General features: G+C 34.8%; 1 protein-coding gene across 2 annotated transcripts in view; it reads left to right on the top strand.

The window, feature by feature from the left end:
• LOC126256298 (choline transporter-like protein 4) overlaps window positions 1–14,511 on the top strand; it is a 260,157-nt gene that overhangs the window by 68,332 nt on the left and 177,314 nt on the right. For both annotated transcript variants that reach the window (XM_049955468.1, XM_049955469.1), the window contains exon 4: window positions 13,832–14,012. In XM_049955468.1, the coding sequence (XP_049811425.1) occupies window positions 13,832–14,012 (181 nt within the window). The remainder of the gene's footprint in view (window positions 1–13,831; window positions 14,013–14,511) is intronic.

Here is a 14,511-nt window from a genome sequence, read left to right as displayed (position 1 = left end):
AGAGTACTGTGATGCAAACAGAAGTCTGGAAAAAACTGTTGCAATGCACATATTCACCACCCAGAACAGGACACCAGTAATAAATACTGAAATTAATGGACAAACAATCATAAAAACAGAGAATATGGAGTTTCTCAGTGTATGGATACAACAGAATATGAAATGGGATACATGTGTAGACCACATAAATAGAAATAATAATAATAGCTTTATTCAACATCGAATGGTACACTGCACATGTACAAAGAAACAGTAATGATTAAAGTTATTTGTACAATACACAAGACACATTCTTCTGAATACATCATTAATTTACAACAAAATTACAATAAGGTGTTTACTTATTTCTATTCACATAATTTCACAAAGCATTTGTTGTTCTTCATATAAGTATGGTACTCTTCTAATGTGTAGAAAGGGTGTTTTACTAAAAATTTCTTAAGCTGATGCTTCAGTTTAATTGTAGGAAGAGCCATGACTGCTCTAGGCAGTGCATTACCTAATTTGATACCTGCATACTGAGGCCCCTTTTCGTAAAGTGCTGTTCTGTGGCTGCCAATGTAAAATCTTTCTTTATTTCTAGTATTGTACTGGTGGAAATCTGAATAAGTGGTTGGGTGCAGTCTTTTCACAAGCAATATGGCTTTTAGAATGTATGTGTTTATAACAGTTAACACCTCTGTTTTTGGAAACAAGTTGCGACAAGATTCCCTATATTTTGCTCCACAGATTACCCCTTTTTTGAAGAATGAGTAGCTTATCTAGATTAGCTTTGGTTGTTGCCCCCCAAATTTCAATACCGTAGTTCAAGTGAGAGGAGAAAAGAGCATGGTATGCAGTCTTTAGGACTACGGTGTCTCTACAGAACTTGCTAATAGTACTGATTGCAAATATATTTTTTGACAACTTAGTTGCTAGAGAGTCAATATGTGTGTCCCATTTCAGGTTGCTTTGGATTGTTACGCCAAGGAATTTTACACTAGACTCTTTCTTTACCAATTCGTTGCCCATGTATAATTTAATTTCATTATTCAAACTACTTTTGTTAAACATGTTTTACTGGTGCTTACATTTAAGTGGTTTTCATTATAAAACTGAACAATTTCTTTTGTCACATTATTACAGTCGGCCTCTAGTTCATTACATGATTCTTTTTTACATACAATGGACGTGTCATCGGCATACAGAACAATTTTGGAATTTATAGTACAGTATTTAATGTCATTTACATAGATCAAGAACAGAAGGGGGCCCAAGACCGAGCCCTGGGGCACCCCATATTTTATGCAAGTGATCTCTGATTTGTAGACACCACTTTCCATTTTAAGTAGAACAAACTGCTTTCTATTGCTCATATAACACTTTATTAGGTCATAAGCAGCGCCTCTAATGCCCATGTTCCATAGCTTGTCTAATAGGATGTCAATGTTCACACAATCAAAGGCTTTTTCCAGGTCTAGGTATACACCTGCCGCATGTTCCTTGCTTTCGATACCCCCTAACACCTCTTCAATTAGTTGAGCAGCTGCAGTGCTAGTTGATTTACCTTTTACGAATCCATTTTGATTTTCGAACATCAGGTTGTGTTTTTTAAGGAAGTTTATAATCCTGTTGTATATAACTTTCTCAACTATTTTGGAAAAGACAGGAAGGATTGAGACTGGTCTGTAGTTTTCTATTTTGTTGTTGTCACCTTTCTTAAAAATGGGTGTTACCTGTGCTATTTTTAGTCTGTCTGGAAAGGTGCCTGATTCTATTATATTGTTGACTGCTGCAGACAGAGGTACAGAGACATTTTGGCTACAGGCTTTTAAAACATTAGTATTTAGGCCATCATGCCCAGCTGAATTAGAGGGTTTTAGAGAGCTAATGATGCCCATTATTTCTGCACAGTTTGTGGGGGCTAGATATATACTATGGTCACATGTATTACCTTTAAAACTGTAGTGCATGTTTTTATGTTTGTCATTTATGGCTTCCCCTACGGAAGAAAAATATTCATTAAAAATATTTGCAATTTCCAGTTGGTCTTTTATGAACATGCCATTCTGGTTAATAGTAAAGTCCATACAGGATTTGTCATTGCCAGCTCTAAAACTGTTTATGACTGCCCAGATGCCAGTACTTACGTTGTGTGAGTTTTGAAGCTTATTTGCAACATAATTGCTTCTGGTCTGTGTAAGTAAGTCCTTATAGTGTGCTTGATATATTTTGAAGGCTTCCTTTAGCTCAGGAATCTCTCTATTATTCAGCATTGCACTGTGGAGTAGTTTTAATTTTTCCCTCGCTTCAGTGACATTACTATTTACCCAAATATTTTTGTTTATATTTTTTGTTTGTTTCATTTTTGTGATTACAACTGGGCATGTGGTATCAAAGCAGTAATAGAAGTCAGCAGCATAGTTATCATATGAAAAGCTATTATTTTCATACCATTTTATTTGTGCTAGCATCCAGTTTAGTCTATTTATTTTGTCATTATACATTATTCTTTTAGTTACAAACTGTTGCTTTGTGGTGACAGTGGGGGCCTCATGGCGTTCCAATTTAAGCTGTACTGCATGGTGATCTGAGATGGCTAGTTTTAAAACCGATGCACTGGGGGGTAGGTGGGTCATGTTTGTTATTATGTTGTCAAGACATGTTTTACTATTGCCAATTTCTCTAGTGGGTTCCCGAATGAGTGGGATCAGGTTAAATTCATCACACAGACGATGTAAATTTTTGGTGCTGACATCATTTGTTAATAAATCTATATTTATATCCCCTGTAACTATAATATTTACATGACCATTTGGCCCAGAAAATGTTGTGTCTATATATACAAGCAAGTCAGAAAGATTTACAAAAAAGGTATCTGTATTTGCTGCAGGTGGCCTGTAAACACCGATAATTGTTATGTTATCTCTACCCCATTTCAGGTTTAGTGCAGCAAATTCTGAGACTCCTTCCAAGCAGAAGGCACTCACATCAATAACATTAAAATTACTTTCATTTACAGTGAAGATTGCTACACCTCCCCCAGTCTTGTCTTTTCTACTGAAGGCTGTGCAGAATTTCATACACGGTGGTTGACTAATGCCAATCAGAGCTTCATTGTACCAATGTTCAGTTACAACTAATATATCGGGTTTGTCAATCCGTGAAATTACATCTAGATCATTATGCTTATTTCTAAGACTACCAAGATTCTGGTGTTTGATTTTAAGGCTGAGTTTTACCTGCTGGACCTTAGAGGATAATTTTGGACTAGCAATGAGGCCAGCAGGCTTCACAAGTTTCACTGGCTTGCCAGCGGTGGCTGGTGTTGTGGCAGGTTTTGTTGAGGTGGGTTGTACCACCCCATGGCAATGTCACCTGACTTCCTCAATAATTTTGCTACTAATGATCTTTTTGCCTCTTTTGTTCATGTGCAGACCATGAGATGTGTGCAGCTCCCTTTCTAGATAGCTGACATCTACTAGAGACACATTCTGAAATTTACTACATAGATCTTTAATCCTGTCATTTGTTTTATGAACTTCCCGGTTCACAATAGACTGTTTTATAAGATCATGCCTCTGTGGAATGTTGACAACAACTGTTTTAGTGTCATTTAACTTACAAAACTAAGTGCACCATGTTTCTTAATAAGAGTATTAAGAAACTCTAAATTGTATGACAATCTCAGGGCCATTTATTTTGCTTATGTTTATTCAGTATTGAAATATGGAGTAGCATTTTGGGGAACGTGTTTGAGATCCTTTACATTAGAGAGAAAGATTATTAGATTAATGGAAAGGCTAGGCCAAAGATCATTATCCAAGCCACTATTTGAGAAAAATAAAATACTACCACCTCCAAGTCTCCACATATTAGAAAATGTAATTATTGTCAAAGAAAAAGTAAACAGTAGCACCCATCACCCACAATTAATCTATACATAGCTACCACACAAGACAGGTAAATAATGTACATATACAACAGACAAGTACAGCACTATTACAGTAAGACATACCCCATCACAGTATCAAACTGTATAATGCATTACAAAAATCCACAAAAATAATAACAGACAGAAACAATTTCAATTCAACAGTGTGGCATTAATTAGCAAAGTGCTGCTTCTATATTTCAAGAGAGCATCTAGAAAAGCAACACTGCAGCACCAATTACTATTGTTTTCATAAAGTGTATGGAATAATAAAACATTGTGTAATATTACCTTTCACTAAACTGATGTGAGTAAAAAAATTCAGAATATGTATATAGCTATTGATGAATGGTCCAATATCTTTTGTATATTGTACAGTCCTATGATCACAGGAGTAATAAATAAATAAATAAAAATCCAAAAGCATAGCTATTATTTTTCAGGAAAATGAAATGTGTTCTCTTCTAGGAAGTTGGTCCCTTATTTTGCAATCATCAGCCAACCCTGTGGCTAAGGTTGATTGTAAGAGTTAGATTCAGCCAAGAGAATTTCAAAATCACAGAAACTTTTTTCAGCAGAGAAAACAAAAGAATTTATGATGGACATAAAATCTACAGGAAAAGTAGAGCTCTCATTAGATGTGAAGGAGTTAACATCAGGAGTGCCCTGAAATTCTTATCTACAGAGTTGCAGTAGGTCCACACCAGTATCACTCATTTCAACATTTTTAAAGTTATGAGCTTAAGAAAAATATCACTGAGATAAGTGCAAGGAGATGAAAAACTTTACCAAATGTACTGCAGTTACACATAAAAATTCAGTATCAACTTTTTGACTTACACATATCTCTAGAAAAAAAAAACAGCTGGAATTAGTAAACACAATTATTTATGTGAGTATTGACTGAGAGATAATGAAGTTAAATGAATGAAACTAGATAATTATGAGTTCATATCATAGTTCGTTACAGGTGTATATTTATATGGTGCAACAAAAACTGTCTTCTAATGGGAATTCCCATAGAAAGATATACTGTAAAGAAACACTTGAATCTAATGGTGAATTACCAGATGTAACCTACATGAAAATATTTATATACTTGGTACTGAGTAGTGATACAAGATGTTTATAAAATTTTTGGATAGAGTGCTGCCACATTTCCGGAAAAAAGCTAACTTTAAACAGGAAGTTATCAAAGCACAGCTCTCAATGTTACTTACAGTCTATGGTTGGTTTCTATGATAATTTTCAAAGTTTCACTAGAGTGAGAGAGAATCTTCTGACTTTTTCATTGATTTCATAGTTGCAAATTTTTAGTCCTATGTATATAAGGGCCAGAGGAATGGATTTCATTCATTAAGGTACTATTCACTGACTATAGTTATGAAAGATGTTGTGAAGATGAGACATTGAGCTGCTGGTAAGCCCAATGAAAAGGCAGTTACACTTTAGCTTTCGGCCAAAACCTTCTGCAGAAAAGGAAAAACATGTACACACACACACACACACACACACACACACACACACGGGCGCACGTGCGCGATTGCTATTTCTGGCATTTCAGACCAGACTGAGTGTGTGTGTGAGGCATTCTTGCTTGTGTGGATGAATATGTGTGTGTTTTCTTTTCTGAAGAAGGCTTTGGCAAAAGCTAATGTGTAACTGTCTTTCCAGTGGGCCTGTCTCCAGTTCAACATGTCGTCTTTACTGTGAGTAGAAAGCTATTTTTTCTCACTTACGGAGAGGTTAACATTTCTAAACATTCATCATTTTGATAAATATTATAAAGTCTACAAACACCAAAACACTAAAAGTTGCAGAGAAATTATCTACTGGAAAGCTCACTGTATGTTGGGACAACAAAGTTGAAAGTACAAGAAATATAATAAAAAGAGTCACTGGGAAGTCATTATATAGTAAAAGTAAAAATATACCTCAAAATTAATAATATAGAAATGGAATATCCTGTAGCCATTAGCAATATTTTCAGTCATTATGTACTAACATATCTTAGAGATTCACAGCTTGGAGTCCAGAGAAGAAAATTCATAGTTCCAGGTGTATTTTATTTTTGTGCAGTTCATTTTGACCTTGTAGGTCCATGGATAACTTGTTCAGTACATCTTCTTTCTTCTCAAAGCTTCTAACACTCCTCCTGGTTCTCTCTTCTTTGATTATCTTAATTTTGATCCTGGATATCAGTCCACCCATGATCTTCCATTGTATTCCTTTAGATGGACCTATCTTAAATTGCTGTTTTTGTGCAAGCACTAAATTACACAATAAAATTGAAAAAAGATAGTACATTGGCGTTGTTGGACTTCTTAATGTACCAGTGTCTAGCTGAGACATATAATCTACAGGAAACAGCCTATACCAACCTGTACTGAAATTGAAGGAGCTTCCATCACCTGATGCTGCAGAACTTGCTTTTGAACAATCATACGCACAGGTTATCTTGAACAAGCCAATTATGTGGATCAGTTTAAAGAGTTTAGACAGGGTCTTCAGTAAAATTATTATGGATGGTGTGAAATCAAATTCACCTAATATTAAAAACAAAAACTAAAACTTCAGTAAAATCAAGATAGTGTCCCATTTATTGGATGGCTCTCCATTGAAGTCTGCTGGTCGTTAGGGAGAAACTGATTGGTCACTACTCAGACACATAGTAGTAACCATTTTAAATAGCTACTGTAGAAAAATTGTAAATTGTAGGAAATATCAATGGAGGTCTTTAGGGCATAAATTAGATGTATTTTATACTCTGATGAGGTCAGTTGTTATGACTTCAGAACTTTAATATTATCTTTAATTTACACATGACTTATGCACCAATTACTTTTTCTGATGTTTATCTCGTACATAGACCCTGAAATCATATCTTATGAGCATAAATTCCATCATGTCAGTGTCCATCTTTGTAGACTTTCTAGCTAATACATATCTGTGTGTGTGTGTGTGTGTGTGTGTGTGTTTGTGTGTGTGTGTGTGTGTGTGTGTTGGAGAAATATAATTATTTTGCTTTCATGGAATCTTTCCTCTACACGCACTTGTGCATATTCAGTTATATAAATGTTGCCTTTTATGAACAATATTTTTAGAAGGGTAGTATAGGAATCTAAAGTAATGACATAAAGAAATCATCCTGAGTGAGACAAGTACAAAAAAATGCAGTCAGTCGTAAAATCTTAACTTGGTGTTAGAATTGTCAGTCCACAAACCTCCAAAATTAAGTGCACTGTAAATTCTTCAGAAACTTCATAATATTTCAATAAATCAAAATCAGATGTTGATGTAAGTGGCTACCCAGCTAATATCCATCCATTTTATTTAGATCAGGATGCGACAGACTTTCCAATTAATTCAAAAGAATTGCAATTAAAGATGTAGAAAATTAGTTTATAAAAAACTGAAATTTTGTTGGACAGGATGAAATATCTGCCAGAAAAAAAGAAAAACAAGAAACAGAACAGTTTCTAGTGTAATATACAGTGATCCCAGTAATTAATCAGTCATTTGAAGAAAATTCTTCCCAGGTGCTGTAAAGTACACAACTGTAAAGCTACAATTGGTAATTCCCGGATGGAATAATACGTAAAATGAAGGAAGTCAACTAGTCATCTGTAGCTGACTGATGAATGGTGCAGAGAAACACACACCAGAAAACTATTTATACTAGCTTTAGAGCTTTTGCTCTTTCGCTAGTGGAAGCACACACATTTACACACACAACCACACAGACACCTAAACACATATGCCTGTGTCCAGGGCAAGACTGATGTTGAATATCAGTAGTAGCTGCCGTGGCGGATGGAAGTGGGGAAGGGGCGTAGAGAAGGATTCATGAAATGATGAGGGGATGGTGATATTATGTGATGCAGATCTTTCCCATAGATGATTCAGTGGCTGCACAACAGGATGAAAGGAGTTCAGAGGGTAGAGCATGTAGGAGCAGAGGTAGAGAGAGGGGGGGGGGGGGGGGGGGGGGAGAATATCTGGATGGGGAAGGGGTGGTGTGTACAGAGGAGAAAAGTGAAAAGATAAGGTGAAGCATTGCGAAACAGGTTAGCAGATGTTCAGACCAGGAGTACTGCTTCAGTGCAGGATATGCTGGAGAAAATTCCCAGCTGTGTGGTTCAAGGAACACTAGTGCTGGAAGGAAGTATCCAAATGTCTTGTTTAGTGAAGCAGCCATTGAAGTCATTTGTGCTCTCTTCTCTCTCTCTCTCTCTCTCTCTCTCTCTCTCTCTCTCTCTCTCTCTCTCTCTCTCTCACACACACACACACACACACACACACACACACACACACACACACACTTTTCTCCTCCCCTCCCCTCCATCCCCACCCCACACATATATCCCCCCCCCTCTCTCCATCCTCAATTTCAACTTTGTCTCTTTTCCTCCACTCCCCCCCCCCCCCCCTTTATCCTTCATCTCCCTCTCCCTACCATTTTGTTGTACAGTCACTGGGTCACCTGTGTGAAAGATCTGCATCACACTATCCCCCTACCTCTTTTCATCTCATGCATCCTTCCCTATACCCTCCCCACCCCCATCTGCCCAGGCAACTCCTATTGATAATCAACGGTCAGTTGTGAATGAGTGTACTTCCACTAGAGAAAAAGCAGAAGCTCAAAAGCTAGTATAAATAGTTTCCTGGTGCATGTTACTATGTGCCACACATCAGTCAGCAATAAGTAAGTGGTGGCCTCCCTTTATGTTACAGTAGTAAAGCTGTTATTAAAGAAGTGCCTAAAGGAAGATGTAGGTAGTATTCTACCAGTCTTTTCCCCAGAATTTGAAAAAAATGATTGCCTCTCAGATCCAATATGTCATCACAAAATCTAATATCATCACATTAAATTAGATTGACTTCCAGAAGACAAGAGCACAGTATGTGCCATCAACAAATTTGTTGAGAAAATTTGCTTATCTTTGGACAAGTCTCAAAATTTCATATGAATTTTATGTGACCTTACAAAGGTTTCTGACTGTGTAAACCACTCCTTACTACCCTGTACACTGGATACAGAATCAACAGTAGTGCTTTGAAATTGTTGAAATCATATTTAACAGAGAGAAAGAGAAAATATAAAAATTAAGCCTAGGGATTCTTGTCAGTCACTATGATTCTTGGCAACCACTATTTAGGGGTCTAAATATTTTAAATATCCAGTGTATTTATTCTTTTGAAATGTTTACTTTAACACAATTCACAAAATTTCATGTCACCAACTTGTAGACTGAAACTCTATTTCCCGTTACTCAGTACATGGCTATAAAAATTAATAGTAAAATTTCCTAACATGGACTAGCTTTGCTGAAAAAAAAATTACATGTGATCATTGTGCAAAAATGTTATTTGGCCACAGGATTTTTAAATCAAGTAAAGTTATATTTGTAGAGTAATGAAATAAAGAGCATATAAAAAAAATAATACTCTGAATGTAAAAATTCATATTTTTGATAAAACATATTAGAAAACAGAGTCAAATTAGAAGATACTTATAAAACCTTAAAGTTTTTGTTATATTATTACAGATGCTCTGCATCCACCAGCAGCCATATAGATGACATGTAAATGGCAGGTAATTTCATCATAAACTCTGTGTAATATATCTATGCTGAGAGTGAGTCAATGCAGCTCCTATTTTGTTCTTCAGCTCATGTATGTCATAAGGAAAGGGGTGGATAAAAACACATTTCTTCACATACCCCCACAAAAAAATATCACGATATCTGGAAATCTTGAAGGCCATGAATGTATGACAGTGTCTCTGCTTTCTGTGTGCCCTACCCAATGTTGAGGCAGCATGTCATTGAGGAATTGTCATTCAATATTGTTCTAATGTGGTGAAGCTCCATCCTGTTGCAATATGGACTCATTAGAGTTCAACTCAAGTTGTGGGAAAAGCTAAATGTGCAGCATCTGAGGACAGCTCATTCCAGACACTGTGTTTTTCTCAAAAGAGAAGGGCCATAAACTTATTCGTAAAAAAGTTACACAAAAAATGTTCACTTCAGATGATTCTCTTTGATGCTCAACAATTGCATGAGGTTTCTGAAGTTTCCAACTGTGCACATTTTGTCACTACACTTTATGGTTAACATGAAATGTAGCTTCATCACTAAAAATTAGCTAACATGTTAAAAATCTATTGTCTTCCATGACTTCCAGTAGAGCTTCACTGAATTCCACGCACTACTTCTTTGTTACTCACCTGAAGAGCTTGCTCTCGTTGTAGGCTGTACAGTTTATAGATCAAACATCAGCTTAACACTCACCAGACAGACATATGAGAAATTGCGTGTTTGCTACTTGTGCAACAAATAGACTGTATTGGACTCTGCACAAGCATTTTCTGAATTCCTTGCACCATCTCTTCAGAAGTACAGGTTCAGTATGGATTCTTAACTGTCTCAAGTTCATGATACAAATGTTTTTCACCAAAACTGAATCAATCTGAAAATGCTAATGAAACTCACACTAGACAGTATTCACTGACTCACCCTTGTTATGCTGTAGTACACAAAATGCCTTCTGTTGAGCGGATGCTGTTTTGCTTCAGACTGAGTGAGCAAATATATGGACTGGCAGCTAGCAGCAAGTAAACTCAGCTCTTCTGTCAATAAGTATAGTGAAAATAAAACTAACATAAAAACAATCCTGATATTTTGTGATAATACAATTGAACAACAGACAGGTCATGTATCCTCATCATTGGATGCCATTTACAGTATCATTTGTAAAGAGTAATTCTCGTGTTCATAAACTAGATTAACTTATTTTGTTTCTGGCTTATAAAAAAATTCAGTGCCAGTTTTATCTTGTTTGTTTGGGACATTCCAAGAGATGCAGGTAATCAAAAACATAGTTATCCTTCCATTTACTCACAGAATCTTTTGAGTTTAATTTCAGCAAAACTTTTTCATGCACTAACTCATCAACAGTTAGCTTCAAGTTTATGTGCCTGTCATTGCTGAGAATAATAATCTTGTACACTGGATGAAACCTGAAGGCCACTCCTAACAAAATTTATTCTTAGAATGTTGCTTACAAATCTAAATATCTCATGTCATATGAGAAGGAAAGCATAGTATTGAAAATGCTGTAGGAATTATACCCCAACTGGCCAAGATATTTATGAGGATACAGAAAAGCTGAATTACTGAACTTTTGTGTTATGAGTGTGATACTAATTCTCTAGAGGTAAATTTTGTAGGATGGCACCAGGCAGAAGGAAATAAATCTTTGTGTTAAAACATACAGTGTTCCACATTTAAGAAAATTATGCAAAAAAGTAACAGCAATTAATTCATGTTTAATGCTTTCTGTATCAAGATAACAGTACTGCACACTGTACACACAGTTAAGAAAAATCACTAAAAATGAAAATAGAAGTGTGGTTGGGTCTTGTTGCAGTAAATTAATTAATTAATTATGGTCCATGTTTTGGAAATAGTATCTCTTTAAATAAGAGTGTAAGAAGGCTTGTATAAATAGGAATGTATGTTCAATTTAACTAAAATTGGGTACTGAATGTAATGAGAAAACTATGGATGAACTTCAACCATATAAGAAACAAAAATAGGACCAACGTAAAATTCACATTATCGAATAGCCATATTCAGCAAAAGAATCACTTTTTTTTTTTTTAATTTATGGTTGGATGAGCATCTAAGATGGGGAAAAACATGTAGAAATGCTTAACAAAAAATTAAGTAAGTACTATTAAATATTAAGAATGCTTAAAGATTACTGTAATACTGAAACAATAGTCTACTGAGATATGGTATAGTATTCTGGGTAAATACTCTTTTACAAAGCAGTCTTTTAAGCTTCAAAAGAAACCTGCAAGATTAATAAGTGATGCTGCTTACAAAGCATCGTGTAGAGGTATTTTTAAGGAATTAAAAATCATGACCTTACCATCTATATTTATATTCAAAAGTATTTGCTTCATTGAAAACCATCAAGTTTCAGCTTTGAATAGTGAGATCCACAATTACCAAACAAGGAACAGGGATGACTATCATAGGAATGTGCACAGAAAACCAATATATCAGGACAGTGCTGTTTACAAACCAATAATTCTTTACAGCGCACTGCCAGATAACATCAAAAAAATACCAAACATTAATTCATTTAAAAAAGAACTAAAAAAGCTACTAGGAAACAACACCTTCTACAGCTTTAATAAATACCTGGAATTTTGCTCCAATCTGTAGTCTGCTTCATAAATCTCTGAACAAAATTTCATAATTATCAAACCATTCCTAAATAAAACTAAATTTCTTTTATCCATGTATGTATATAATTATGCACCTAAATTTTGTGCCATATGTTACTATGCCTATTTAACTAAAGTATTGGTATTTAATAGTTTTAATAAAATCAACAAAGGTGATTCACTAGCTTTTATTTTATTTGTATGTACGTATATAATTTTATAATCTAATTAAGCAAAATACTGTTTTTGTTATAAAGATGTGTTGATACAAATTTTAAGATTTTGTACATGATGTAAATATATAATATTTTATACTGTTTTGTACTTTGACACGTCCAGTATCTTGAATGTGATAATACGGGCGCTAAATAAATAAATAAAACATTTCATCAGCCTCAAAATCCACCACAGGTCAAACATCAAGGCCATTGCCAAGCAAAATGTACATTGATGAAAGGAAAAAAAAAACTTGTCTGATCAAGCATGTGACCAGAGCCTGGAATTAAATTTTCACATAAAATGTTGTACATAGCCAGTAGTACTTCTTGCCTAGTTAGAATCAGACATCTATTTAGAAATTTTATTCACCATTTACCATTAAATAAGCATTTTTACGTTTATCTAATTACACGCACATAGAGATTCGCTTTGAATTTTAAAATACCCTGTTAACATTAAGCACACTGAAGAATTGTGTTGCCGTATTAAACTGAGCGTTTAACAACAAATTACACAATTTAACTTGAAATTATAAAGACATGGGCCAAGTGGAAGGTGATTTCAGGACCTGGCTCTGAGTGAGAGGGCTGCTTTTGCCTGTTTGTGTCTTGTCCATTAAATATTGGATTTGCCAATTTTATTAGTCTGGTGAATATTTTTTATTGCATCACAATCCCTTACATTTGTTTTAATGTTCTGCAATGTGATATTTATTTATAAATTTTTAATTGTGATTAATTTTGCTAAAGAGAAGTTGACAGTGATTATTTACTCACCACAACACTTTCTTTGTTCACTAGATGCTTTTCGATGCATTTGCATTTTCAAACTGTAAAATATGTGAGAAGACTTTCTCCACAGCAGCATTTCATAAGAAAAGTGAGACTGGAATATTCTAATAATATCTACTTGATATTCAGAAATAACTGTGTAATTCAATTGTTTTTTGTAAATGGTAATATATTCTCCATAGATCATCTTGATTCAGTATGAAATCCCAAAAGCTTAAGACTTAGCTTCTTTATCTCTTAATAGTCTTAGCATTAGGCAGTAGGTATTACCTGTATTACAATGTTCACTAACTACACATTGAAGCATACTAAATGGTGACTTTTCCCATTCACACATCAATGGATAGCAGACACCTAAAGTAATCTGTGAATAATACCAATTATCCATGGCTGCACATTCCTCAGTGATATTTTGAATACAGAATTATATCCACATAATATGATTTTACCACAGTGTCACTTTTTGAGCATAGCTGAATAATGCTACTGATGTGTAACTGTGCACTTTTAGGTATTAGTTACCTGGAACTTTTTTTGTTATTTAGTTACTGTAATTTTGATCAGTTTGTAATCAGTTTGCTAGCAGAGAACATAAATATTTGGTGGCAGGGTTCTGTCCACCTTTTTTAAAAAATTCCATGTCTCTGATGACTTTTTGTTTCTATTTAGGTATGTGTGAGTGAGTGTCCACAGAAATATTTTACATTCAGTGGACTGAAAAGATATGATGATATAATAAATGATCTCTACTGCACTTACGGAACAAAGAAGAAGCTATTGAGTATGGAAAGTATTACAAATGCTGTCAACAGTGGTGAATGTGCAGCGTGGTATGTTCCAAGCCAGCGGGGTGAGTCATCGTAATGTTATCCATGTTGGTCTTTCAAAAACACAAAATATACTCTCTTACAGTGGCTGTAGTATGCTAGTTGCTGAATAATCATAAACACATTATTTGTAATTTTCTTATAATATAGTTCACCATTATATGACCCTCAGAAATAATTGTTTGGTTCTTATTGAAATGAAGTTATAGTATTCTGTAACTGAACATGTAATTAGAAAAAATGTAATTTATAGCAATACTTTTACTGAAAACTTTGTTAGCTTTCTATGACGTTCAAGTGGCACCCATTTTCATGCACTGATTCTGGTTTTAATGCAAACCCATGTAAAAACTGTTAAGCTATGATTTATATTGGTTTATTTGGACAACATGTACCAATTGGTCTTTCATTTCATTAATATCACACATCAGACCCAAAAATTAAGCGCCCAAAGCAAGGTTGATCCTAGCATTTATTTGGGCATTAATGTAACTTTCAATACTCTTCCAGTGTCATGTGTTT

This window comes from Schistocerca nitens, chromosome 1 (genome assembly GCF_023898315.1).
Source record: "Schistocerca nitens isolate TAMUIC-IGC-003100 chromosome 1, iqSchNite1.1, whole genome shotgun sequence".
NCBI classification, from domain to species: Eukaryota; Metazoa; Arthropoda; class Insecta; order Orthoptera; family Acrididae; genus Schistocerca; species Schistocerca nitens.
Note: the sequence above shows the minus strand (reverse complement) of the source record. Positions and strands in the feature narration are given on the sequence as shown.